This window comes from Falco peregrinus, chromosome 16 (assembly GCF_023634155.1).
Source record: "Falco peregrinus isolate bFalPer1 chromosome 16, bFalPer1.pri, whole genome shotgun sequence".
In the NCBI taxonomy this organism is placed as follows: Eukaryota; Metazoa; Chordata; class Aves; order Falconiformes; family Falconidae; genus Falco; species Falco peregrinus.
In genome coordinates this window covers 2125190-2152902 of record NC_073736.1, presented here as the reverse complement: position 1 = coordinate 2152902, position 27713 = coordinate 2125190, and the positions used below count along the sequence as shown (strand labels likewise).

General features: G+C 68.1%; 1 protein-coding gene across 1 annotated transcript; it reads right to left on the bottom strand.

The window, feature by feature from the left end:
* Positions 1-114: 114 nt before the first annotated feature.
* CELSR2 (cadherin EGF LAG seven-pass G-type receptor 2) lies at positions 115-27192 on the bottom strand. Its single transcript, XM_055819950.1, is given in 47 exon segments — positions 115-276; positions 1406-1599; positions 1601-1644; positions 1777-1983; positions 2177-2326; positions 2427-2515; positions 3158-3288; positions 3375-3497; positions 4185-4311; positions 4700-4776; positions 4852-4964; positions 5583-5757; positions 6385-6567; positions 6569-6586; positions 7015-7141; positions 7762-7929; positions 8385-8478; positions 8481-8633; positions 9143-9269; positions 9271-9287; positions 9765-9948; positions 10692-10901; positions 10978-11072; positions 11556-11657; positions 11943-12126; positions 12218-12338; positions 12907-13048; positions 13535-13547; positions 13549-13594; positions 13596-13648; positions 13650-13709; positions 14480-14593; positions 14755-14940; positions 15516-15530; positions 15532-15683; positions 15760-15885; positions 16477-16579; positions 16581-16641; positions 17339-17418; positions 17420-17497; positions 17750-17838; positions 18601-18716; positions 19357-19379; positions 19381-19604; positions 21021-21546; positions 21548-21666; positions 23508-27192. Coding segments are annotated over 47 exon segments (9192 nt in total). The 5' UTR covers positions 27139-27192; the 3' UTR covers positions 115-254.
* Positions 27193-27713: the final 521 nt, after the last annotated feature.

Here is a 27713-nt window from a genome sequence, read left to right as displayed (position 1 = left end):
TGATGCTGGGGGCGGGTGGGGGGGGGCACCCTATGCCACATCTGTCCCCCCAGGGTGCCAATGGGCTGAGGGGCAAATCCCTGCCAGGATCCAAAGTGCAACTAGGGGGGTGTCTGTGGCTCCCTGCCCCTTCCTGATGCCCCCTCATCCCAGTGCCACCCCCTGTCCCGGTGCCCCCCCTCCCATCCTGGTGCCACCACCCTGTCCCGGTGTCCCCAGCACGGTGGCATGGGCAGGGAGCGCCCGCCGGGTTGTTAGATGGAGGTCTCGTCGCTCCTGGGGAAGGGGGGGGTGGGGTGGACAGACAGACGGGCAGGGGGTGGGCACGAAGTGGGGGGAGGAATAAAAAACAAGACAGACGGATGCGTGATCGGGGGTGAGGCGGGTGCCAGGGTGCCCTCCGCGCCCGCAGCACCCAGCGCTCGCCCAGATGGGGGGAGATGGAAGGGGGGGGAGGGCAGGAGCCCCCCGGCCCCCGCAGGTTAATGGAGAAAATTAAAAAACAGAAATCTGGGCGGGGGGGGGCGGAGAGGAGAGAAGAGGGAGGGTTAGTGCCTGTGGGCAGGGACACCCACCCCCCCCCCTGGGTGCCCACCACAATGCCACCCCGCTCCTCTGCTCCCCATGGGCATGGTTAGACCTGATGGGCACCCAGTGGGTGTCAATGGGCACCCAGCGGGCCATCAATGGGCACCCAATGAGTTTTCTTAGACCTGATGGACACGCAACAGGCACCCTGGCACCCAGTGGGCACCCAATGGGCATCAATGGGCACCCAATGGGCCATCAGTGGGCGTCAATGGGCACTCAACAGGCACCCTATGAGCATTCTTAGACTTGATGGGCACCCAGTGGGTGTCAATGGGCACCCAATGGGCATCAATGGGCACCCAACGTGCCATCAATGGGCACCCAATGAGATTTCTTAGACCTGATGAAGATGCAACAGGCACCCTTGCACCCAATGGGCACCCAACAGGCCATCAACAGGCACCCAATGGGCATGGTTAGATCTGATGGACACCCACCAGCCATTCTTTCACCTGATGGGCACCCAACAGCCAGTCTTGCACCCAATGGGTGCCCAATGGCAACCACAGCACCTGACGGGCACCCAACAAGCAGTGTTGCACCCAATGGGTGTCCAAAGGGAACCTTGGCACCTTGTGGACACCCAACAGCCACCCTTGCATCCAACAGCCATTCCTTCACCTGATGGGCACCCAATGGCAGCTCCTGCACCCAACGGGCACCCAACAGGATCCCTGGCAGCTGATGGGCACCCATCGGGCACCCGAGCACCCAAAGGGCGCCCAGTGGGAACTCTTGCACCCAACGGGCACCCAACAGCCCAGCCACCCTTGCACCCAAGGGGCACCCTGGCACCCATCCATCAGGTACTCACTCGGAGCCGGAGGAGTCCTCGTCCACGGTGCCTGCCTTAATGCTCATGGCGATGGGGGTGACGCCGCTGAGCTGCTCCTGCAGGGTCTGGCGAGGGCGGGGGGCGGCAGTGCCCCCCACCCGGCTGCCCTCACTGCCTGAGGAGGCGGCGGTGCCCGCAGGGGGTGGCGGGGGGGGGGGCGAGGCGCTGGGTGCTGCCCCGCTCACTGATGGGGGGCAGGCACTTCTTCTTCAGGATGCCTGTGGGGTGGGGGCATCACCCAGGTGTTGAGGTTTTTTTTTTGGGGGAGGGGGGAGGGGGCGGAGTTCCCAGCCTTGAGGTGCCCCCCACCCACCCTATAACACCCTCTTGGGTGCGGGGCGTCCCGGTACCTTTGTGGGGGTGGGGCAGGGGCAGCAGCAGGGGGTCCCTGGGGAGTGCCTCGCCGTTGAGGCGGGGGGGTTCACCCCGGAGGGGTCCCTCGCCCCCCGCCGGCTCCACCCGCAGGGTCTCGCTGCCCCCGTGCCCCTCGCTCTCGCTGGCTGTTGTCACGAATTCCCCTGGCCAGTATGGCTGCCCCGGGGCCACCAGGCTGTCACCTGCGGGCAAGGGGGCAGACCCCTCCATCAGCACCCCACACAGCTTGAGGGACCCCCCCAAATCCATTGGGTGACCCCCACTGGTGCCCCAGACTGGGTGAGAGACCCCCATCCCCACTGGGTGCCCCCCATCAGCACGCTGGACAGGCTGAGGGACCCCATCCCCACTGGGTGTCCCCTACGCTGGCATTACCGGAGGCAGGGGGGGCCAGGGGGGGCCCGGGCAGGGTGTCCCAGCCTGGGGGGACACCCTCGTCCTCGCTCTCGGAGGAGTGCGTGGAGCCGTAGGAGCCACTCCGGTCATCCTCCAGCGACAGGTCACTGTCCGAGTCTGTGTCGTGCTCTACCAGGGGGACACGCAGGTCAGGGGGTGCCCAGGGTGTCGTCCCCCCCCAGCTCTGGGCCGAGGCCGGGTGCACTTGTTGCACGCGTGGTGGCCCTACCCTCGGGCTGGTCCTGGGTGTCGAGGAAGAGCCCCCCCGGCTCGGCCAGTGCCTGCTGCCCTGGGCTGCCTGCCAGCCCCGAGTCCTCCCTGCCAGAGAGCAGAGACCCGCACCCATGGGTGCCTGCCATCCCTCCCCGGCCACGCTGCCACCCTGCCACCCATCAGCGTCCCACCACCCACCCCATCACCTCACTGCCCCACCATCCCATCACCCTGCCACCCCCGTGTGCTGCCACGCCACCACCCCAACCCATCACCCTGCCACCCAGCACATCACCCCACCACATCACCCTGCCACCCCGCCACCCAGCACATCACCCCACCACCCTCCCACCCCAACAACCCATCACCCTGCCACCCCAGAACCATGCCACCCTGCCACTATGCCACTCCAGCCATCCCACCACGCTGCCACCATGCTGCCATGCCACCAACCCATCACTTCGCCACTGTGCCACCCCACAAACCCATCACCCTGCCATCCTGCCACCCCAGCATCATGCCACCCTGCCACTGTGCTGCCATGCCACCAAGCCACCATCCCACCAAGCCATCACCATCCTACCAAGCCACCATGCCACCAAGCCACCATCCCACCAACCATCACCATCCCACCAACCCGTCATCCCACCAACCCACCAACATGCCACCCCAGCATCATGCCACCCTGCCATGGTGTGGCCATGCCACCCCGCCATGCTGCAGATGTCACCGTCCCAGCGCGGGTACCGGCGCACGAAGGGGATGTAGCTGTGGTGGCTCTTGCCGGAGCGTGCGGTGCTGTGCAGGGAGCCGGTGGAGCCGCCGGTGGGTGCCGGGTACAGCCGCCCCGCCACGTAGGTGCTGTCGCAGCCATAGGCCTGCCAGGGGGATGGGGACATCACAGCCATGGCGGGTGTCCCTTGTCCCCCTTGTCCCCCACCCCCCCAGCCCCTCCGGCACTCACGGAGGTCAGGGTGGATTTGGTGGCCAGCGCGGGGTCGGGGCTGCGCCTGCGGGTGCAGCTGAGCCGCAGGCTCCTCCGCACCTCCTTGCTCAGCACCACGCAGAAGAGGAAGATGAGGGGGCCCTGGGGTGCAGAGGGGGGGACACGTGGGCATGGGTGGTGGCTGGCCAGCCCCCATCTGCACACTGTGAGGGACCCCACTGGCACCCCAGGCAGGCTGAGGGTCCCCCATACCCACAGGGTGCCCCCCACTGACACCCCAAGCAAGGGACCCTCTGTGCCCACTGGGTGCCCTCCCAAAATAGGTGAGGACCTCTGGTACCCCCCAGGCACCCCCCAAAAGCAGGGCTCATTGCTGGGGTGCCCCCTGTTCCCATCACCCCCCACCCTGTGGCCCCACGGGTGTCCCCAGCCGGGCAGCTATAGGGGCAGGGGTATAGGAGTATAGGGGTGTGGAGACACATCAGGATGTGGGGAGGTGTAGGGTGACACTGGTATGGGGGATGGAGGTACTGGGGGCTCAGGGTGCTATAGGGAGCTATGGGGAGCACAGGGGTGGGGTGGACCCAGAAAGGGATGGGTTAAAGAAGGTGTAGGGGGGGGGTGTAGGGGCACAGAGAGATATAGGGGTCAGGGGGGAGGTATAGGGGACAGGGGGATGCAAAGGATACAGGGGCTGCAGGAGGGTATAGGGGCATGGGGAGGTATAGAGGGTATGGGGAAGCATGGGGGGTACTGGGGGGGCAAAACCTGTGCAGAGGGTGTAGGGGGGGGTGTGGGTGCGGGGCGGGGGGGGGCGACCCTGGTCACCTGGAGGCAGTTGGAGATGGCAAAGAGGTAGTGGAAGAGGAGAGCGTCGCTGTTGACGGAGAGCAGGGCCAGGAGCCAGGCCAGGCTGGGCAGCGCCAGCACCACCACCGCTGTCTGCAGGCCGGAGCTGGGGGCACCGCTGTCAGCCCCTGCCCGCAGCCCTGCCCGCAGCCCTGCCCGCAGCTCTGCCCGCACTGCTGGTTCTGGTCCCCCACAGGCAACAGGCACTGAGGCCGCCTCCCTGCCACGGGCCCCCCATCTGCCCTGCACCCATGGGTGCCCCAGCTCCCTGCACTTCACCTCCCACGGCTGCCCCAGCACCCCGTCCCCCCTCCCACCCACAGGAACCTCAGCACCCAACACCCCCCCCCGCCAGCTAGAGGCACCCATGCTCCCCATGCCCCCCTCCCACCCATGGGTGCCCCAGCCCCCCGTGCCCCACCACCTCCCATGGGTGCCCCAGCCCCCCGTGCCCTGCCGCCACCCATGGATGCCCCAGCGCCTGGGTGACTCACGCCGTGCCCTTCTTCTCGAAGCCCTGCGGGGTGGTGCAGGTGGCCCTGGCCGCCAGCACGAGGAAGAAGATGCTGACCTGCAGAGGCAGCGGGGTGAGCAGGTGGCGGGGGGCACCCAGGGGTGGCCCCAGCCCCCCCAGCCCCATACGCACGGCCACGGCGCAGGCGATGGGCCCCGCCAGGCTCCAGACCAGGCTGTCGTGGATGGAGAGCCAGCAGAAGTCGGGGTTGCCGTAGCCCTCGGGGTCCAGCCCCACCGCCAGCCCTGCCGGCACAGGCAGCCTCAGGGGCGGGGCCACGGTGGGGCAGGGCGTGTCGGTGAGGCAGGGTGGGGCTATACGCTAGGGGGCGTGGTCATGCTAGGGGGCGTGGCTATTGCACTGGGGGAGTGGCTCTATGGGCTGTGGCTATGACATGGGGTGTGGCTATGTGCTTGTGGTGTGGCTGTGATATGGGGTGTGGCTATGGCATGGGGCGTGGTTATGTGCTTGGGGTGTGGCTGTGATATGGGGCGTGGCTATGGCATGCGGCGTGGCTATGTTCTTGGGGTGTGGTTGTGATATGGGGCATGGCTAAGTGCTTGGGGCATGGCTATGACACAGGGCGTGGCTAAGACAGGGCGTGGCTATGACATGGGGTGTGGCTATGTGCTTGGGGAGTGGCTGTGATATGGGGTGTAGCTGTGATACGGGGTGTGGTCATGCTGCTGGGGGTGTGACTATATATGGAAATGACACCCCAACTTCCCCAAGCTGATCGGGGGAGGTGGTTCAAGGGGCGGGACCAAACCCAGAAGGGGGGCGTGGCCATGCGGCAGCCACCACCGGGGAGGTGGGCATGCCAGGGGCGGGGCCCGGCGGGGTGGGCGGGGCCCTGTGCTCACCGGTGATGAAGGCGGGCAGCCCCCAGCCCAGGACGTGGTAGAAGCGCATGGGCCCGCGGTCAACGTGGCGGGGCTCGCTGCGGCGCCGGTAGAGGTGCAGCCCCTCCAGCAGCGCCCAGCCCACCGCGCTCATGTAGAGGAACTGCAGCAGGATGGCCACCACCGTGCACGCCAGCTGCACCCCGCACGTCAATGCCACGCCCACGGCCCCGCCCACCACACCCACAGCAGTCCCGCCCACACAAACTGTGGGCATTGCCCCTGGAGCTCCACCCTCTGCGGCCACGCGCATCATGCCCACGGGAGCCCCACCCATGCAAACCACAGGCACTGCCCCCTTGGAGCCCCGCCTCTTCTGCAGCCCCCGCCCATGAAAGCCACACCCCTCACTGTAGCTCCCTCCTCCCCCATTAGCCATGCCCTCACCCCATCCCACCTCCTTAAGGGCCCCCACCCTCTTGGGGACCCCCACCTCAGGGACCCCCACTCCTTAGGGATCCCCACCACCTCAGAGACCCCCACCCCCTTAGGGGCCCCCCACCCCATGGACCACCACCCCCTTAGGGGCCCCCACCTCCTCAGGGACCCCCACCCCCCTTAAGGTATCCCCCACCCTCACCCTCTTAGAGATGCCTCACCCTTTTGGGGGGCCCCACCCCTTGAAAAGACCCCCCCCATGAGGCCCCACCCCTTTGAAAGCCCCACCCACAACCAGGCCCTGCCCCCCAAGACCCCCACCCACCACGATGCCTTGGCAGTGGGGCACCCCCCCCTTGGCCCCACCCGGCCGCGCCCCACGCACCGGGAGGTCGGCCTGGTTGATGCCGAGCAGGAAGACGAGCTGGGCGAGCAGGAGCGCGGTGGCACCGTGGCGGCGGATGCTGTGGCGGTTGGAGCGCAGCCCCCGCAACCCCCCCAGCGCCAGCACGGCCAGCAGCAGCCCCGCCAGCCCCACGCCCAGCGAGGCGTACGTCAGCGCCGCCAAGTGGCAGGATCTCCCCGTTCTGCGGCACAGGGGCACCCGTTGGCATGTGCCGGGCATGTGCCCCCGGGGCCACGCCCCACGGAGACACACCCCCCAGGGCACGCCCCACTGAGATGTGCCCCACTGGGGCACACCCCACAGGGGCATGCCCAACTGAGACACGCCCCTCGGAGACACACCCCACTGAGACATGCCCCCAGGGGGCACACCCCCTGAGACACACCCCACTGAGACACGCCCCCCGGGGACACACCCCGCTGAGACACGCCCCCTGAGACACGCCCCACTGAGACATGCCCCCCGAGGACACACCCCACCGCATGGCACCTGCCCAGCCCGATCCCCCCACACCAACCCCATCCCCTGTGTGCCCCATGTCCCCAGCCACCCCCATGCCCCAGGGTCCCCTGTCGTCCCCCTCCCATCCGTCCGTGTCCCGTGTCCCACCTCGCGGCGGGAGATGTCCATGAGGACGGCGAAGCTGGTCAGGTGGTGGCACTGGCAGCTGACGTGGCTCCGGTTGCGGAAGACGATCTCACAGCCCCGCGCTGACCAGCCGCCCGCGCCGCCCGCCCCTGCGCCGGCACCTTCAGCCACCGCCGGGGACAGCCACCCACCCGGGACACCCACCCACCCAGGGACACCGACCCAGGGACACCCATCCAGGGACATCCACCCACCTGGGACACCCACCCACCCGGGACACCAACCCAGGGACACCCACCCACCTGGGGACACCCACCCACCCGGGACACCTGCCCACCCGGAGACACCCACCCACCCAGGGGCCCCCACCAGCACTCTGTCCCTGACACCCACCTGTGACACCAGGGACAGGGCTGCCACCCTAACGTCTTGCCCCCATGCCACCCACCCATACCAGGGATGCCACCCACAGCCCCATCCCCGTGTCACCCACCAGGGTCTGGGCTGCCCAGCATGACCCTGTCCCTATGTCACCCACCAAGAGCAGGGCTGCCCGGCGTGACCCTGTCCCCGTGTCACCTGCCAGGGTGGGCACAGCCATCCCCATGCCACCCACCCATGACACCCAGGGACAAGGCAGCCTCATCCTGGCACCACCCACCCAGCGGTACCCACCTTGTGCCACCTGTCCCTCCCTGCCCGTCAGGGCTCCCGCCCCACTCTGTCCCCATGTCCCCTGTCCCCCTGGGTGTCCCCATCCCGGCTCACAGCAGGGAGTGGTTCCAGAAGACGCAGATGGGCTTGGAGCGCTCCTGGGTCTCCAGCAGCCGGAATTGGAGGGTGATGGGCTTGGCCAGCGCCCGCGGGGCCTGTGCCCCCCCCGCGTGCACGCTGATGCTCACCACCGGCGTGTTGATGATGGGGCGCTTGGGCACCCTGGGGGGCGGTGGGGTCAGGGTCCCCACCCAGGCACGGGCACCCCGCCACCCTTGCCGGTGCCCTGCTGTCCCCTGGCACCCCGTGGGTGCCCTCCCCAGCCCCCCCATCTCCCAGCACCCCCTTGCTTGGGGATGCCCTGGGGACACCCCTGTCCCCATTGTCCCAGTGCCTCACAGATGCACTCCATTGCCCCGGCTCCTTGTGCCGCCACCCTCGGACATCCCCTAGGCACCCCTCCTGTGCCCCCCCCCCAAATCCTGCCAGCCCACGGGCACCCTTCCCAGTTCCTCCCCAGGGAACCCTGGGCATCCTGGGGGGACCCCCTTGTCCCCCCATCTCCCAGCACCCCACGGATGCTCTCCCTCGTGCTGGCACCCCATGGGCACCTTCCCCAGCGCCCCCTGCCCCCACCGTGCCCCTGGCCCCCCGCTGCCCCCCAGTCCCATGGGCACCTGAGGCTGCGCTTGTCGGTGTCGTACTGCTCGGGCAGGAGCCCGGCCAGGGTGCGGTAGATGATGACACTGGCGATGGCCTGGCCCTCACCCAGTGCGGGTGGCGCTTGCGCCGGGTCACCAGGGTCACCTCCTCCTCCTCCTTTTCTTCCTCCTCCTCCTTCTCCTCTGCAGCCTCTTCATCATCATCATCCTCCTCCTCCTGCCTGCCTGTGCCCTGTGCTGGCTGCCCGTGCCCAGTGGAGGGGTCTGGCGTGCGCACGCAGGGGGCTGGCATGACGCTCTGCCAGCACCAGGGTCCCCAACTCTGCCAGCCCCATGGCCACACTGGGGTGCCCCCCACTCTTGCCAGCCCCATGCCAGGGTCCCCAGCTGTGCCAGTCCCACAGCCGTACCAGTGTTCCACAAAACCTGCCAGCCCCACCCTGGGGTCCCCAATCTTGCCAGCCCCATGCCATGGTCCCCCCAGCCTTGCCAGCCCCATTGCCACACTGGGGTCCCCAACCCTGCCAGCCCCACCCTGGCGTCCCCCAATCTTGCCAGCCCCATGCCATGGTCCCCCCAGCCTTGCCAGCCCCATTGCCACACTGGGGTCCCCAACCCTGCCAGCCCCATCCTGGGGTCCCCAACCTTGCCAGCCCCATGCCAGGGTCCCTCCAGACCTGCCAGTCCCACTGCTACACTGGGGTCCCCAACCCTGCCAGCCCGTGGATGTGCTGGGGTGCCCCCCCATCCCCCCATTCACCCCCTGGACTCACGCCTGCCCTCGGGGGGCCGGAAGACGCTGTCAGGCAGGATGACGGTGGTCTCCAGGTCAGGGGGCTTCTCCCCCCGCAGCGCCTCGTAGCGTGGCAGCCGGGTGCCCGCAAAGCTGCCCTTGTCCAGCCCGCACCACCGACACCACTGTGGCACCGTGTCACCCCAGGGCCCTGCGGCACCCACGGACCCGGCACCCCACGTGCCCAGCACCCACGGAACCCACCACCCATGGACTCCACCACCCCATGTGCGCGGCACCCATGGCCCCTGGCACCCACGGTGCAGGTCCCTGGGCACGTGTCCCCCGGGCACACGCATGGCAGCATCCCTCGTGCACACACACGCAAGTGCCCCTGATGCCAGGCACACGTAGCAGGGGAGGCGTGGTGTTCATGTCCATGTCACAACGCACATGTGTTTTCCCTGGGCACACGCAGACCTGTGTCCCCTGGCACACACATGCCCATGTCCCCAGCACATATGTCCTTGTGCACACACATGTCCTTGGGGCCACACGTGTCCCCAGGCACACGTGTCCCCAGGCATACCCATGCCCACGTCCCCAGCACCACGCCCGCCCCAGGCACGCGCGTGCCCCTGCCCCCGGGGGTCCCCACTGACCGATGTTGGGGGTGATGATGGTGAAGGGGCTGAGGTAGGTCTGGGGCATGTTCTGCGCCAGGGCACTGGCGTAGTCCTCGAAGTGCTTCAGCAGCCAGGCCGTGCCGCCCTCTGTCTGCTGGATCAGCTCCCAGTGCCGCTTGTTGCTGGCATCCAGCAGGGCACTGCCCACCCGCAGCAGGTTCTGCCAGGATGGGATGGGGTGGGCCGTGCTCCGCATGCCCATCACCCCGGCATCTGGGCAGGGGTCTCCCCTCCCTCCCTCTGCTGTGCTTCCCTGCAAGGCTGGGGTACCCTGGCACTGACAGCTGGCGCTGGGTGGGCTGCAGACCCGCCAGGTTGAGTGGGTGCCCATCACCCTGGCATCTGGGCTTATGAAGGGGGGCACTGAGCCCACCCCACATGCAGCTCAGCGATCCCCTGGGGTGTGGGGCATGGAGGAGGTGCCCTGGCACTACCAGCTGCTCCCAGGCACCCCCTGCCCCAGCACCCACCCCATTCCAAAAGGTGCCCATCACCCTGGTGTCAGGCCTCTGCCAGCCCACACTCCCCTGCAGCTTAAGGCACGGAGGAGGGGCCCTGGCACTGTTCAAAAGGCTGCCCATCCCCCCGGCATCTGGGCTCCTGTACCAACACCCCCTGTGCCCACGTGGGTGCCCATCACCCCGGCATCTGGGCTCCTGTACCAACACCCCCTCCCCAGGTGGGTGCCCATCACTCCAGCATCTGAGCTCCTGCACCAACACAGCCCCTGACAGGTGGGTGGGTGCCCATCACCCCGGTGTTGGGGCCCCTGCCCCAGCACCCCCTCCCCACGCAGGTGCCCATCGCCCTGGTGCCTTGGTACCTGCACCAACACCCCTGTCCCCAGGTGGGCGCCCACCACCCTGGTGCCCGGCCCTGCCCGAGCCCCCCGGCGGTGCCCACCTCGGTGAAGTGGACGTCCTGGGTGGCGGCGAGGCGGAAGCCGCGCTGGGCGCTCTCGTGCTGCAGCAGGCGGCTGGCCAGCCGGTACGCCAGCCGCAGGTCGCTGCCAAAGTAGCTGCCCGTGCGCCGCGTGGCATCGTGCAGCTGCAGGGCCACGCGCCGCGATTGCGCCGGGTCCAGTGCCGACTCGTTCCGCGCCAGCCGCTCCGCCTGCCAGGGGGCACCGTCAGAAGGGACGCGGCGGTGGCACCCATGGGTGTCCCCCATGCCGCCCCCCGGCACTCACCCAGCCCCGCAGGGCGGCGAAGGCCAGGGAGCTGCAGTTGAAGAGGTTGGGGGGCAGCCAGCCCTTGTGCTCGTCACAGTGCCGGACCGCTGTGCCTGTGGGACGGTGGCCCAGCAGTGACACCGTGGTGTCACCCCCCTGCCCTGGCCCCGGCAGTGACGCTGCTAGGTCACCCCACCCTACCTCCATGCAGCAATGCCACCACGTCAACCCCTGGCCCATCTCAGCAATGCCACCGCTATGTCACCCCCCCATCCCATCTCAGCAATGCCACCGCTATGTCACCCCCCTATTCCACCTCAGTGGTGCCACCACCATGTCACCCCTCTGCCCTTTCCCAGCAGTGCCACTCCGTTGTCTCACCTCATCTCAGCAGCGACACCGCGGTGTCACCTCCCTGACCCCAACCCCGTGGTGACACTATTGCATCACCCCTGCGAGTTCTGTCCCAGCAGTGCCACCACAGTGTCATGTCCCCTCCATCTCAGCAGTGCCACCATAACGTCACTCCCCTGACCCCATCCCCATAATGCCACCACGGTGCCACCCACCATCACGTCCCCACATCCCCCACCTACCGATGGACCCCCTGGGGCAGGGGGCAGCGGCGGGCAGTCCGAACCGGGTGCGGGGCCACCAAATGCTGGCCTCAATGGCACGGGGACAGCTGTCATAGTTGACTGCAGGGCAAAGCGGGGTGTCATGCCAGGGGTGACACAGCATGATGGCAGGGGTAACAGCAGGGTGCTGGCAGGGGCACCCAGTTGCTGGCACCCAGGGTGACAGCAGGTGACACAAGGTGATGCAGGGTGACAATGGCATGAGTTGCCAGCACTCAGGGGTGACAGCAAGTGACACAGGGTAACAGCAGGGTGATGGTGGCACCCAGAGTGACAAAGGGTGATGGTGCCACCTGGTTGCCAGCACCCAGGGTGATCCAGGGTGACAGTGCCACCGTCACCCACCTTCGCAGCCGCTGGCGGTCACCTCAGCGAAGGGGTTGTCGCAGCGGTCGCAGTGGCGGCCGATGACACCAGCCTTGCAGGGGCACTGCCCGCTGGTGGCATCGCAGAGGCGGGACAGGGACCCGGTGGGGTAGCAGTCGCAGAGCAGGCACGTGTCGCTGCCCGCAGGCCGGTAGTGGTTCTCCTGGGGGGGTGGCACAGGGTGGGGGAGGGGGGTGGCACCATCCCCTGGGGCCACCAGGGGCACGGGGCGCAGGACGGGGACAGGGACGCACCTTGCAGCGACACTCGCCCGTCGTCTTGTTGCAGTCGGGGTCGAAGCCCTTGGTGACATCGCAGCTGCAGGGGCCGCAGGTGGGGTGGCCCCACCACCCCCGCGGGCATGGCTGGGCCTCCCTGCCCGGGTGGCACGGCACGGCACGGTGTGGCACGGCGCGGCACAGCCCCCGCGGCTGGTGCTGCCCGTCCCTCGCACAGCCACCCCGCTGCTTGCACGGCCAGCGTGGCTCTGGCACGAGCACCGTGCCCACCCCCACCCCTTGCACGCCCTACAGGGCTCTTGCACGCCTGCTGTGCCCCGCCGGCCCACCCTGCCCTTGCACAACCGCCGCCCCCGCCACACAGCCACTGCACGCTTGCACAACCACCAGGAGTCTTGCACGCCTGCTGGGACCCTTGCACGGGCACCGTGCCCTCCCTGTGCCCACCCTGTCCTTTGCACAGCCCACTGTGCCCCCTCCGCTGTGCCCTCCATGTGCCCACTCTGTCCCTTGCACGGCCACCGTGACCCTTGCACACCCGCTGTGCCCCTTGCACACCACCGTGCCCTCCATGTGCCCCCCTGCCCATTCAACACCCACCATGTCCCTTCACACGCCCACCCCCACCCCGCAAGAGGGATGGGCACACACAAATGACAGGTGCCTGTCACACTCGCGTGTGCCCGTGCATCGCTGCCACTCACTTGTGCTCACAGTAGGGACCAAAGTGACCCTGGGGACACTCGCACGTGTAACCGTGTGCCGAGCCCGGCTTGCGGGCACAGGTGGCCGGGGACTGGCAGGGGTTGAGGGCACAAGCGCTGACACAGCTGTCACCAAAGTAGCCTGGGCACAAGGGTGGGCACGGTTGGGGACATTGTAGGGAGCAGGTGTCACCAGGGAGGACAGTGGTGTCACGGGGGGGTGGGGGGGGGTGGCTGTGCCCTGGGGACAGTGACAGGGGGTGGCACTGCCCAGAGAGGGAGGTGGTACCCAAATGACAGGGGGATGGCAGCACCCAGGGAGGGTGGCAGTGCCTTGAGGACAGTGACAAGGGTGGCGGTGCCCAGGGAGCACAGCAATGCCCTGGGGATGTGTGACAAGGGGGTGGGCAGTGCCCTGGGACATTGGCAGTGCCCAGGTGATGGTGACCAGTGACAGGTGGGTGGCAGTGCCTTGGGGACAGTGACAACGGGCTTGACAGCGCCCAGGGAGCACTGGTGGGGAGATGTGGTGCCTGGGGAGGGGGGGTGACACCACACCGAGGGCAGCAGTGCTGGGGGTGACAGCACCCGGGGGGGTGGCAGTGCGGGGGTGTCCCCGGGCGCTCACCAGGGTGGCAGGCGGCAGGAGAAGCTGTCCCAGTCGTCGCTGCAGTAGCTGTGGGGGGGCAGGGCCCGAGTCGCAGGGGTCGGGCAGGGCGCAGCCCCCCTCCACGTTCACCTCGCGCCGCCTGTGCCACACTCAGTGCCACCGCGCTGGCCGCCGTCTCGCCCACGCGCACGCCCTGCATCGCCGCCGCATTGTCACCGTGCCTCAGTTTCCCTCACTAGAACCCAGGACTCCCCCGTGCCACCCCATACCCCCCCGCAGCAGTTACGCCTGTGTCCCTGTCCCCATGCCCAGAGCCCGGGGTCACGTCCTGGGTGTGACAGCAGGTAGCAGCAGGGTGACACTGGTTACCCAGTTGCTGGCACTCAGGGTGACAGCAGGTGACACAGGGTGACAGCAGGGCGATGGTAGCACCTGGTTGCTGGCACCCAGGGTGACACCGGGTGATGGTGCCACCTGGTTGCCACAACCCAAGGTGCCACAGGGTGACAGTGCCACCGTCACCCACCTTCGCAGCCGCTGGTCGTCACCTTGGCGAAGGGGTTGCATTGGCTGCGTGTCCCATGTCCCCATGCCCTGTGCCCATGTACCCCCTGTCCCCACTCGATGTCCCCATGCCCTGTGCCCATGCCGTGGCACAGTTAACCATCCCCCACAGCCACGTGCCCATGTCCCCATGGTCCTGTGCCCAGACGTCCTGTGTCCCCATGCCTTATGCCCGCACCCCTGTCTCTGTCCACTGTCCCCACTCAATGTCCCTGTGCCCATGTCCCCATGTCCTTAACCACGCTCACATGCCCCCCACGCCCTGTGCCACATCCCCAAGCCCACACCCCCCAGCCCTTTGCCCACACCCCCCGTGCACCACACCCCCCCTTGTCCTGTGCCCACCCTGCACCCACAGCCCCCCTGCCCCCCCACCTGGTCCCCCCTGCCCGCCCGTACCTGCAGGCACCCACGGAAGCCCTGCTCCACGGTGCCACCGTCCCCCGCCAGCCCCCCCACGCTCAGCGTCCGCAGCCGCAGCCCCTGCAGCTCCCCAGCCACGTCAGCCACCGCCTGTGGGCACGGGGGGGGCACAGAGACACCCGTGGGTGCCATGGTGGCACCCACGGGGAGGCACAGAGAAACCCATGGGTGCCATGGTGGCACCCATGGGATTAGCAGGGTGGGCTGCCCGCCCTCTGCCTCAGTTTCCCGCTGCCCCGCAGCGTCCCAACCTGGTGGCGGCCGTAGTCGAGGGCGAGCAGGAGGAGGGTGGCGGGGGGGGGGCGGCCGGGGGCCCCCCGCAGCTCCAGCTGGAGGTGGTGCCAGTCGCCGTCGTTGACCTTGGCGTGGGGCAGGCGCAGCCAGGCCAGGCGGGAGCCCCCCTGCCAGACGCCCGCCTCCGCCTGCCCCTCGCTCAGCTGCCAAAGGGACATCAGTGCCCCCGTGCCCCGGGGGGGGGCTGCTGCCCCCAGGGCGACCCTCCACCAGGGCACCCCCCCCCTCCCCAGGGGCAGCCCGCTTCAAGGGTAATCTGTCCCCCAGCACTGTCCTCCAGGGGTGACACTCCCCAAAGGGCAATACACCCCCTAAGGTGGCACCCCCCCTGGCACTGCCACCGCCCCCAGGGCAATACCCCTCCCAAAGTAAACAGCCCCCCCGGCAATAACTCCCCATCAAGGACAATAACCCCCCCCGCATTGCCCCCAGGGTGATACCCCCCATGCCAGTCCCCCTGGGTGATACCCCCGTGCCATCCCCCCATGCCATCCCCCCGTGCCAGCCTCCCCGGGTGATACCCCCGTGCCATCCCCCCATGCCATCCCCCCGTGCCAGCCCCCCTGGGTGATACCTCCTATGCCAGCCCCCCATGCCAGCCCCCAAGTGATACCCCCCATGCCAGCCCCCCATGCCAGCCCCCCTGGGTGATACCCCCGTGCCATCCCCCCGTGCCAGCCCCCCCGGGTGATACCCCCCCCCACCAGCCCCCGCACACCTGCAGGGTGAGGGTGGGCGCGGGGGCCGGCGCTGGCACGCAGCAGCAGCCCCCGGGGGTGGCGGGTGCGGAACATCAGCGCCAGGTGCCAGGGCACGGTGACGGGCAGTGCCAGCCCGCTCCAGGACATGCGGCTGCTGCCCAGGAACCGCTGCGGGCTCGCCATCTCTGCGGGGGCATGGGGCGTGGGCCGGCTGCCCACCCCCCCGCGGACCCCCCGCGCCCCCCCAGTGCCCACCGGTACCTTCCTGGCAGGTCTTGCCCCCGAAGCCCAGCGGGCAGCGGCAGCTGAAGCTGTCCCACTCGTGCACGCAGGTGCCACCATTGTGGCACGTGCTGGCGTCACACAGCGTCTTCTTGGCAGGACAACCTGGGGGGGGGGGGGCGGGGGGGGCATGGGGCTCACATCCTCCCCCCCCATCATCCAGGACCCCCACGGCCTCTTACCTGGAGGGGCACTGAGACCCCCCTGGGCACTGGGTGCCAAGCCCCCCAGACCATTCCCCAGCCCCACGGTGCTGGCACAGTGCCAGCCCCAGCCCCCAGCCAGCCCTGGCACCCCCACCGGCCCCATATGGCCCAGCCCCCTGCCCCAGAGGGTGCAGAGACCCCCAGGCACTGCCCCAGCCCCACGTGCCCTTGACCACCCTCCAGCCTTGGCACCCTCTGCCCCCATGTCCCCATGCCCAGGGGATGCAGCCCCCCACCCCCGCCTGGACCCCCACCCAGCCCTGGCACCCCCCTGACCCCAACCTGCCAGCCCCATGTTTTCACAGCCGTGGGGCAGAGACCCCCAAGCACTGCCCAGCCCCGTGCCCCTTGGGTCCCCTTCCCACCCCACAGCCCCAGCACCCCTGACCCACCCAGGGGGCAGAGCCCCATCCAGCCCCACATCCCTGACACCACCTTCACCCCAGCCATTCCCCCAGCCCTGCGCCCCCCTGCCCCCCGTGCCCCCCACCAGGCAGGGTGCCGTTGTTGGCGATGAAGGCGGCCATGTCGATGGGGCGCTGGTCGATGTGGAGGTGCCGCATGCACCCCACGAACTGCCGGCTGCGGATGGGGGAAGCTCTCGGGCAGGGTGGGCACGCCGCCCAGCAGCAGCGGCCCCGTCAGGTCCAGCGACCTGCAGCACCCACCATCACCCATGGGGATCCCGAGGGACTCCCAAGGGACCCCTAACTCTCTCCCCACCAAGGGGACCCCAAGGGAGCCCCCACCCACCTCCTCACCCACAAGGACCCCCAAGGAACACCCCACCCGTGGGGACCCCAAGGGACCCTCCACCCACCTCCTCACCCATGGTGACCACAACGGATCCCCAAGGGACACCCCCACCCATGGGGACCCCAAGAGATCCTCCACTCACCTCCTCACACATGGGGACCCCAAGGGACCCTCCACCCACCTCCTCATCCATGGCAACCACAAGGGATCTCCAAGGGACATCCCACCCATGGGGACCCCAAGCAAGCCCCCACCCACCTCCTCACCCATGGTGACCACAACGGATCCCCAAGGGACAGCCCACCCATGGGGACCCCAAGGGACCCTCCACCCACCTCCCACCCATGGTGACCACAACGGATCCCCAAGGGACAGCCCACCCATGGGGACCCCAAGGAAGCCCAAGGGACTCCACCACCCATGAGGACCCCAAGGGAGCCCCCACCCACCTCCTCACCCATGGGGATCCCCAAGGGACCCCTGCACCCATGGGGAGCCCAAGAGACCCCAAGGGACTTCTCCACCCACGGGGAACCCAACGGACCTCCTACACCCATGGGGACCCCAGGGGACCCCAAGGGACCCCCCCACCTTACTTCTTGCTGCCTGACTGGGTGCCCTGGGCAGCGCAGGAGTAGTTGCCCAGGATGGGGCCGAATCGGAGGGCCATGCCAGTTGTCACAGTCGTCCACTGTCACCACGGCCACCTTCTGCTCTGAGGGGCCTTGGGGCAGCCCCGACCGCCCCAGCACCGGCTGGGGGCAATGCCTGAGCTCTGGGACCTGTGTCCCCCCTGTGGCCTTCATCCCACTCCTCACCCTCCTTCCTCCCCCCAGCCCTGCTGTCTTCCATCCCCCCAAACCCCCACCTTCCAACCCTCCATCCCCCCAAACCCCTATCCCACTCCCCCCATCCCCCCCATCCCCTCTTCCTCTGTCCCCAGCAAACCACCCCCTCACTCCCCTCCACCCCCCATTCCCCCTCCCCATGCCCCCCAGTGCCCCCACCTTGTTGTAGTAGTGGAGCTGGACCCGGTGCCACTGCCCATCACTGACACCGCCTGGCACGAAGGGTGACACCGTGGTGGTGGTCTCACCTGCAGGCACCAGTGGTCGGGCTGCAGGCACAGCCCGGGGAGGGGCACGGAAGGGGGAACCGGAGGGATGGGGGTGCCAGGGCTGCAGTGCCACAGGGGGAGTGCCAGGGATGGGATGCAGGAGATGCAGTGCCAGGCAGTGCCCAGAATGCAGCGCCAGGGACGTGGCGTATGGGAATGCAGTGACAGGGAGTGCCAGGGATGTGACACGTGGGATGCAGTGCCCAGGATGTGATGCCCAGGATGCATGGCTGGGGCACAGTGCCAGGCAGTGCCTGGGATGCAGTGCCAGGGGGGATGTTATGCCTGGGATGCAGTGCCAGGCAGCGCCCAGGATGCAGTGCCAGGGTATGACACACGGGATGCAGTGCCAGGGATGGGATTGCCTGGGATGCTGTGCCAGGCAGTGCCCACGATGCAGTGCCAGGGATGTATTACCCAGGATGTGTGCTGGGGATGCAGTGCCAGGGATGCTATCCCCAGGATGCAGTGCCAGGCAGTGCCCAGGATGCAGCGCCAGGGGTATGACGCATGGGGTGCAGCACCAGGGATGCGTTTCCCAGTATGCGTGCCTGGGATGCAGTGCCAGGGACATGATGCGTGGGACGCAGTGCCTGGGATGTGACGCATGGGATGCAGTGCCAGGCACTGCCCGGGAGCACAGCACGGGATGCAGTGCCCGGGATGCGATGCCCGGGATGCAGTGCCCGGGAGGGAATGCCGGGGATGCCGTGCCGGGCGCAGCAGGCGCGGTGCCCGTACCTGCCGAGAAGGTGAGCTGGACCTGCTCGCCCACGATCTCCAGGGCCACGAAGTCGTGCTTTTCGTTGAAGCGCCCATTGTAGAGCAGGAGCCCGTCACGCTCCTTGGTGGCAAACCTGGTGTGGGGACAAGTGCCAGGCTCTGCCATCACCCCCCAGCCCCCTACCATGCCCCCAAACATGCCCCATCACCCCACGGCTCCCGTACCCCATCACCTTGCACCCACCGGGACACGCTGGCACCCATCACACCCTGCCCTCACAGGGTGCCCCCCAACCCACTGCCCATGGGACACCCACTGCCCCCCACCCTATCGCCCCACATGATGCCAACCACACACCCATCACCCTGTACCCCAGCACCCCACACCCCAGCACCCCATCTCATGCCAGCAGGGCACCCAGCACCCCATACCGCATTGCCCATGGGACACTCATCACCCCACACCCCGGTGATGCCAGTGGGGCACCCATCATCCCATACCGCACTGCCCATGGGACACCCACCACCCCACAACCCATCATTCCATGTGATGCTGGTGGGGAACCCACCACCCCACATCCCAGTGATGCCAGTGGGGCACCCAGCACCCCACACCGCATTGCCCATGGGACACCCACCACCCCACACCCCAGTGATGCCAGTGGGGAACCCAGCACCCTGCACCGCACTGCCCATGGGACACCCACCACCCCACCATGTGATGCTAGTGGAGAACCCAGCACCCCCAACCCATTCGATGCCCCCTGGGCTCACGTCAGGGCGAGGGTGAAGTGGAAAGCGCTGGCGGAGGCCGCGGAAGGTGAGGAAGGAGCGCGGGGGGAAGCTGCGGGTGCTCATGGTGCAGAAGGGCTTCTCGTAGTGCCCGGGGGGGCACTGGCAGCGGAACCCCCCCACCAGCAAGTTGAGGCAGGTGCCCCCGTTGCGGCAGACCCCCGGGGTGCAGCGGCCCCCCCGGGGCGCTCAGCTCGCAGCGTTCCCCCTGCACAAGGCCCAGCTGGCACCTGGCACCGCACCAGGGTGCCGGCCACCCCCGGGACCCCCAAACTGGGGGGGTGGGGGTGGGGATCACCGCTCCCCCCCCCCCCCCATCTCCAGAGCAGCTTTATCCCCAGCTCCATCACCATGGCAACTGCCTCCCATCGCCATGGCAACTGAGACATACTCCCCCTCCCGCATCCCCTCCCCCACCCAGCTGGCACCCCCCCCCCCCCAGGTGTCCCGTGGGGCCTGGGGGGACCCAAGGATCCCCAGGGCAGGTGGGGGCTGTCCCCAGTGCCACCAGTCTCCCAGTGCATGTCCCCCACCAGGCCCAGCCATGGTGGGGAGCAGATGGCCGGCCACTGTGGTGGGGACAGGGTGTCCCAGCACCACAGGGGGTCCCCAGGTGTCCCCAAGGCTCTGCCCCCACCAGTGCCCCCCCAGCCTCCTGTGGGGACCTCACTGGGGTGGAGGGACAGGGAGAGGGGACCAGACATGGAGGGGGATGGCAGGATGGCGGGGGTGGGTGAGGGGAGAGAGGGCAGAGGGAGTGGAGCTGGGTGGAGAGAGAGAGGGAGGGAGGTGGAGAGATGGAAGAAAGGAGGAAGATAAAGGTGCTGGAGACAAAGGGGAGGAAGGAGGGAGCAGGGATGGAGGAAGGAAGGAAGGGGGGATGGAGAAGGGACGGAGGAGGGATGGAGGAGGGACGGCCAGCGGGGGATGGCTGACAGAGGACAGCTGAGCACGGAGCAGATGATGGAGGGCCAAACAGGAGCTGGAGGAAGGGCTGACCACAATGGATGGTGCAGGGCCAGCAGAAGGGCTGGATGAGGAAGTCTGATGAGGAATGGGATGAAGGCTGATGGGGATGGATGATGGAGGGACACTAGAAGGGAACAGTTGATGGCACCCCAAAGGGATGACGGGGATAGATGATGGAGAGCTGAGGAAGGGGTGATGATGGAGGGTGAAGGGGTGTTGGGGGAAGGATGATGGAGGGATGGAGAGCTGAAGGGAAGGAGGAAGAAGGGATGATGGACAGCTGAGGAAGAGGTAGAAGGAGCTGGTCGGAGGGATGATGAAGACGGACACCAAGAGGAATGGATGGATAGATGGATGGAGGGCTGAAGAGGAGCTGGATGAAGGGCTGATGGAGCGCAGCCAAGAAGGGGCAGATGAAGGGGAGCCGGCTGAAGGGTTGATGGGGATGGACACCAAGAAGACAGGATGGGTGGATGGATGGATGGATGGATGGATGGATGGATGGGTGGATGGGTGGGTGGGGTGGGTGGGTGGGTGGGTGGAGGGCTGACAGGGAGCCGGCTGAAGGGCTGACGGGGATGGACACCAAGAGGACAGGATCACTGCTGGAGGGCTGAAGGTACTGGGACAAGGTGACACCAGGGGACGGCGGAGGGAGGGAGGTGCCAGGCTCTAACCAGTGAAATCCTCGTGGCACTCGCAGGTGTAGCCGCCCTCGCGGCTCCGGCACCGCCCGTTGCTGCCGCAGGGGCTGGAGTAACAGAGGTCGATCTCCGTCTCGCAGTAGTCGCCGGTGAAGCCTGGCGGGCAGCGGCAGCGCAAGCCGGTGACGGGATGGATGGGGCGGAAGAGGATGGTGTCAGAAGCCAGGAAGGGCGCCGAGCTGTCGAACTGCAGGACAGAGACGCAGCGCATGTAGTTCTCGCAGGGCTCGCGCAGGCAGATGTTGTCGTCGAAGGGCAGGACCCGCTGGGCCGAGATGGCGGCCAGCAGCGAGCGGTTGAGGTAGAGCCGCTCCTGCAGCTCCTCTGAGGAGAAGAAGCGGGTGCCGTGCCCCGCGGCAGGCAGCAGCACCGAGAGGCTGACGTTGAGGATCCGGGCTGTCCCCACATCCGTGTCCGTCTGGATGTTGAAGAGGACGACGCGGTGGCGGGGGGTGGCCAGGACGGCCGCCACCCCCTCCAGGAAGCGGCTGAGCAGGGGGGGACAGGAACCGCTCCTGGGACATGTCAGCCAAACGCAGGGTGATGCTGTTGCTCAGCATCTCATCCGTGATCACTGTCACCCGCAGCGTGCACTGCGCCGTCGCGCTGTGGACCCCATCTGTGGGCAGGGGAGGCGACAAGAGGGGGTCAGGGACAGCACCAGCCACCGCAGGATGGGGACAGTGGTGATGGGGCACCCACCACGTGGCCACCATGGGATGGGGACAGTGGTGGTGATGGGGTACCCACCGCGTGGCCACCACGTGATGGGGACAGTGGTGGTGATGGGGGGTACCCACTGTGCCTGGCCACTGCAGGATGGAGACAGTGGGATGGGGATGGTCTGGCTATGGGGCAAAGCCACCATGAGATGGGGATGGCAGGATGGGGATGACGCTCGTTACGGGGCACCTGGGATGGGGACTCAGCCACCATGGAATGGGTCTGGCACTGGCTACGGGGCACCTGTCCCACTGGGCCACCATGGGATGGGGACAGCGCTGGCTATGGGGTGGCACCGGCTATGGGTGCCCATCCCACTCAGCCAGCACAGGATGAGGACAGTGGGATGGGGACCCAGCAGTGCTGTGGGGTGGGGTGGGGGAGCAAAGGCTCAGCCGGCACTGAGGCACCACCTTCCTCCTCCTCCTCCTCCTCCTGGCCAGGATGAGGGGCAGTGGGACACGGGACAGATGGGGAGCGGGCAGCAGGTGGACAGATGGACGGAGGGGAGCGCAGGGATGGCCGGGGGGGGGGCGGAGAAGGGGGTGATGCCGGGGGGGTGGCGGGTGTCCGGGGCTGCCTGGTGGCCCGTGGCCGGTAGCTGTCGGAGGGGGGGGTTGCCATGGCTGCAGCCGCGGGGGGCCCAGCTATGGCCGGACCCTTTGTTCCCCTCCTGGCTGCCCCCACGCTGGGGGGGGGGGGGCACAGCCTGGGCATGGGGTCTCCCTGCCTCCACCTTTTGTGCCTTGGGCCCCCTGCTTGTGCAGCTGGAGCAGGGACCCCAGCCCACCGGGGGACAGGGGGTGATGTGGGACACATGGCTGGGGACAAGGGACAGCACGACATGGCCCGTGACTCAGTTTCCCTTCCTGCCTGGCCAGCTGCTCCCCCACCCCGGGGTGACCCCCTCCGGCAGCACCCACCCCCCCCGGCCCCAGCACTGCCAGCACAGCCCCACCTTGGCCTCTTCCTGCCAGTGCCCCCCCCCCAACCAGAACGCAATGGGATTGGGGACCCCCCCAGGGGAGAGGCCAGGGTGCCCGCATCCCCCCCCCCACCACCCCAGACCCTGTGCCCCCCCCAGACACAAGCATTGGCGTCTTCTGGAAACACATGCATTGGGGGTGCCACCCCCCCTCCCCCAATACTGCACTGGACCCTGCCCCCCCCCATTCACCCACCAGGCCCCCCGTAACATACAATAACAGTATCAGGACACCCCCCCCAGGCAGACATCAGGCTCTGTTGTCCCCCCCCAATACACGTACAGGCCCTGCACCCCTCAGACACACACAAACGGGTCCTGTACCCCCCAGCCACCCACAGCAAGCTGCCAGGACCCCCCCACCAAATACACACACAGGGTCCTCACACCCCTGCGACTCCTGCTACAAGGTCCTGAACTGCCCCCCTAAAAAAAACATGCACAGGGGTATCGTACCCCCCTCCCCCCCGCCAGACACTGCAGGGGTGACACTGGGGGTGGGGTAGGACAAGGGGGTGCTGGGAAGCCCAACTGCCTCCAGCCAGGATGTCTGGGAGGGGGGGGCACAGCATCCCCATCCCCCTCCCCCCAGATCTGGAGGGTGGGGGCAGCCAGGATGTGGTGGGACCCCAAAACACCTCAGCTCTATGCAGAAGAGTCAGAGGGGGTGGGGGGCACCCACAAGGGCTTCCTCAGCGCCAAACCTTACCTCCCACCCCCCAAGCCACCCCAGCCCAGGATGGGGGTCTTACCTGAGACAGAGACCCTCATGACAGCCTCCAGCGGGCGGTTGTTGTCCAGGGCAGGGCTGAGGCGCAGGTCCCCACTGTGGGGGTCCAGCAGCACCAGGTTCAGCTCGTTCCCCTGCTCGAAGGCGTAGGTGAGGCTGTCGGAGACATCGGGATCATGGGCCGGGATGCGGCCGATGACTCCCCCGGGGAAACTGCCTGAGCGGTTGGTGATGTAGTTGTTGAAGAGGATCTCAAAGTTCTTGAGTTGGGGGCTGTTGTCGTTGGCGTCACGGAGGCGGACGTGGACGGTGGCCCGGCTCACCAGGGGGGCCGAGGTGGCTTGGACCACCATGACGTACTCCGCCTTGGACTCGTAGTCCAGGTCAGCCAAGGCAGTGAGCTCGCCAGAGAAAATATCCAGCTGGAAGACCTCAGGGATGTTGCCCTCCACTATTTGGTACATGATTTGGGCGTTGGTGCCCTCGTCGGGGTCAGTGGCCGTGATCCGGGCCACCACCAGCCCAATGGGGCTGTTCTCTTCCACAAAGATGTCAAACTCATCCCGCTCAAAGACGGGCGGGTTGTCATTGACATCCAGCACCGTCACTTGGATCTCCACCGGTGTCCGCTTGGCTGGGACCCCCTTATCGACGGCGAATGCCCGCAGTGAGTAGAGTGGCACATTCTCCCGATCGAGGCGGCGCAAGGTGCGGACGATGCCTGAGGTGGACTCGATGATGAAGTCACCATCCCCATCATCACCCCCTTGGAAGGTGTAGAAGACCCTGCCGTTGAGCCCCGAGTCGCGGTCAGTGGCAGAGACCTGGAGGACGCTGGTGAAGGCGGGCACATCCTCGTAGACGGAGCCCTGGTAGGAGTCGCGGAGGAACTGGGGCGCATTGTCATTGACGTCGCTCACCAGGATCTCCAGGTAGGTGGTGTCAGACTTCTGTGGGATGCCATTGTCACGTGCTGTGATGGCCAGGGTGTAGGACACCTGGTCCTCATAGTCCAGCTCCATCTGGGTGGTGACAGCCCCCGTCTCGGCGGCGATGCGGAACTGGGGGATGCTGTCCTCCATCAGGTAGGTGATACGGGCGTTCTCCCCCGTGTCCTCATCTGTGGCACTGATGACCACCACCGTGGTGCCCACTGGCCGGTCCTCGTTGACGTTGACAGTGTAGTGGGAGCTCTGGAAGACAGGTCGGTGGGTGTTGGCATCAGTGACATTGACGACCACCTGGGCCGTGTCCTGGCGGGTGCCATCGGAGGCAGCGATGGTGAGCAGGTACTGCCGCTCCAGCTTGTAGTCCAGTGGCAGGGCGAGGGAGATGAGCCCACCGCCGCTCTGGCTGGTGATGGAGAAGCGGTTGCGGGTGTTGCCGCTGGAGATCTGGTAGGTGATGACGCTGTTGGCATCGCGGTCGACAGCAGAGACAGTGAGGACGCTGGTGCCCACTGCTGCGTCCTCGTTCAGGCGGGCGCCATACTCCCGTTGTGTGAACTCGGGGCTGTTGTCATTGACGTCCAGGATGGTGACGCTGACGCTGGCCGAGGAGGCCATGGGGGGGTTACCCTGGTCCTGCGCCTCCACCCCGAAGCTGTAGAAGTCGACCGCCTCCCGGTCCAGCTCGGAGGCCACTACGATCCAGCCGGTGCTGTTGTTGATGGCGAAAGGGAAGCCGGAGCCAGTCTCCAGGAGGGTGTAGACCAGCCGGCTGTTGTCACCCGAATCGGCATCAATGGCCTGAACGTGGATGACGGAGTAACCCACCGGCACGTTCTCCAGCACGGTGGCCTGGAAGGGCGTGCTGACGAAGATGGGGGCGTTATCGTTGACATCCAACACCTGGATGGTGACCAAACCGCTGATGTTGGAGAGGGGCGGGCGGCCACCATCCTGTGCCCGGATCCGTAGGGTGAACTCCTTGCTGACCTCATAGTCCAAGGGGCTGACCACGTCCAGCGCGCCCGTCTGCGCGTCGATGTAGAAGTGGCCACGGGTGTTACCGCTAACGATGCTGTAGTGCACCAGGGCATTGCTGCCTTTATCACGGTCGGTGGCTGTCACTCGCAGCACGGCTGAGTTGGGTGCCACATCCTCGGGGACCTGCGCCACATAACGCTTCTCACTGAACTGTGGTGCATTGTCGTTGTCATCCTCCACGGTGATGCGGACGGTGGCCGTGGCACTGCGGGGTCCTGGGTCCTGGCCCTGATCCGTGGCCTCCACCAACAGCTCAAAGGCCTCCACAGTCTCACGGTCCACGGGGCCGCGGGTGCGGATAACACCTGAGCGGGAGTCAATCTCGAAGACCTCATTGGCGCCACCAGCGTTGAGGAGACGGTAGAGGACGTTGGCGTTGGGACCGGCGTCACCATCGGTGGCCCGCACCGTCAGCACCTCGTAGCCCACCTCCAGGTTCTCCCGCACGCTCTCCCGGTACTCAGCCTGCTCGAAGGCTGGGTCGTGGTCATTGGCGTCACTCACCGTCACCGTCAATGTGGCCATGGCACTGCGCCGGGGCGTGCCATGGTCCACCGCTGTCACCCGGAAGACATGGGTGCTCTTGCTCTCACGGTCCAGGGGGGTGGCGGTGGTGACGGCGCCGGTGATGGGGTCCATTGCGAAGAGAGCGTCAGAGCGGCTGTCAAAGAGGGCAGCCATGGTGTAGCGCAGCTGGCCTGCGTCCCCCTCATCGGGGTCCACCGCTGTGACCCGTGTCACCGGTGTCCCCGCCGGCCGGTTCTCCCCCACCGAGGCCTGGTAGCTGGAGGGCTGGAACTGCGGTGCCGTGTTGGGGCTGCGGCGCCGGCGGGAGCGGCTGTGGGTCACGTGGCTCCCGGTGGCCCCCCTGGTCGGGTGGGCCCCAACGTCCCCAGTGCCCGTTCCCCCCCCAGTGCTGCTGGTATCGCTGGGGACTTTCCTGGCATCCCCGGTGCGTCCTGGATCCCTGGTGGCTGTGGAGACTTGGGTGCCCCCGGTGTCCTCAGCGTGCCCGGCGTCCCCGCTGCTCATCACGTCCCTGGTGCTCACGGTGTCCGTGGGGGTGTTGGTGTCCCCAGTGTCCCCGGCATGCCCGGCGTCCCCGCTGCTCATCACGTCCCCGGTGCTCGCGGTGTCCATGGGGGTGTCAGTGCCACCAGTGTCCCCAGCGCGCCCGGCGTCCCCGCCGCACCTGGTGTCCACGGGGACACGGGTGCTCCCGGTGCCTCCAGCGTCCCCGGTGCCGCCGGTGCCTCCATGGCCTTGGGCACCGCCGGGGCTCCCGCCGCCTCCGGTGTCCCCGGGGCTCCCGGTGCCGCCGCCGCCGTCCCGGCTGGAGGCGCCGCCGCCGCAGCCGCCCGCGGCCGGGGAGGGCCCGCCGCCGCCGCTGTCCCCGGTGCCGCTGGAAGCGCCGGTGCTCGGCGCGGGCCCCGCTCCGCCGCTGTCCCCGGTGCCGCCGGAGCTGCCGCTGTCCCCGGTGCCACCGCGGGGCTGCAGCTGCCGCAAGAGCGCGCCGGGCGGGCAGGTGCCGGTGCCGGTGCCGGTGGCGGGTCCCGGGGGCGGGCGGCGGGGCTGGCCCGGCGCGGGCAGCGGCAGCAGCAGCAGCAGCAGCAGCAGCGGCAGCAGCAGCAGGAGCGCGGCCCCGCGGGCGGGCGGAGCGCCCATGGCGCGGTGCGGCCGCTGCCGCCGGTGCCCGCTGCGCCCCGCGCCGCCGCCTGCGCCCCTCCCGCCGCCCGCGCGCGCCCGCCGGGGCGGGGCCGCCCGCCGCACCGACCTGCGCCGCGCTTAAAGGCGCCGCCGCCCCCCCCCGGGCCCCGCCGGCGGCACCGGCCCCGCCCGCACCGGCCCCGGCACCAGCACCAGCACCGGCCCCGGCGGCAGCGCGGCCCCGGCGCGGGGGGGCTGGGGCTGGGGGCTTGGGGGGAGGGGTGGCTGCACACTCGCGGGGGGGGTGGGGGGGTGCCCGGGCCACGCACCCGCGCGCAGGTTGCAGGCGCACGCCCGCGAACCGCGCACATGGAGGCTGCGCGCACACGCGTTGCACACGCAGAGAACGCGCATCGCAGCGGCGCGCGCAGGGAATGCACGCGCGGCACACGCCCCCCCCCCCCCATCCCCCCCCGTGTCACTGCTGCAGCCCGTGACACCCCAGCACGCGCCGGGGGGGTCCCACAGCCCACCCCCACCCCCGCCGCAACACAGCAAGCCGGGGTTGTCCCCACCGCACCGGCATTGGGGTT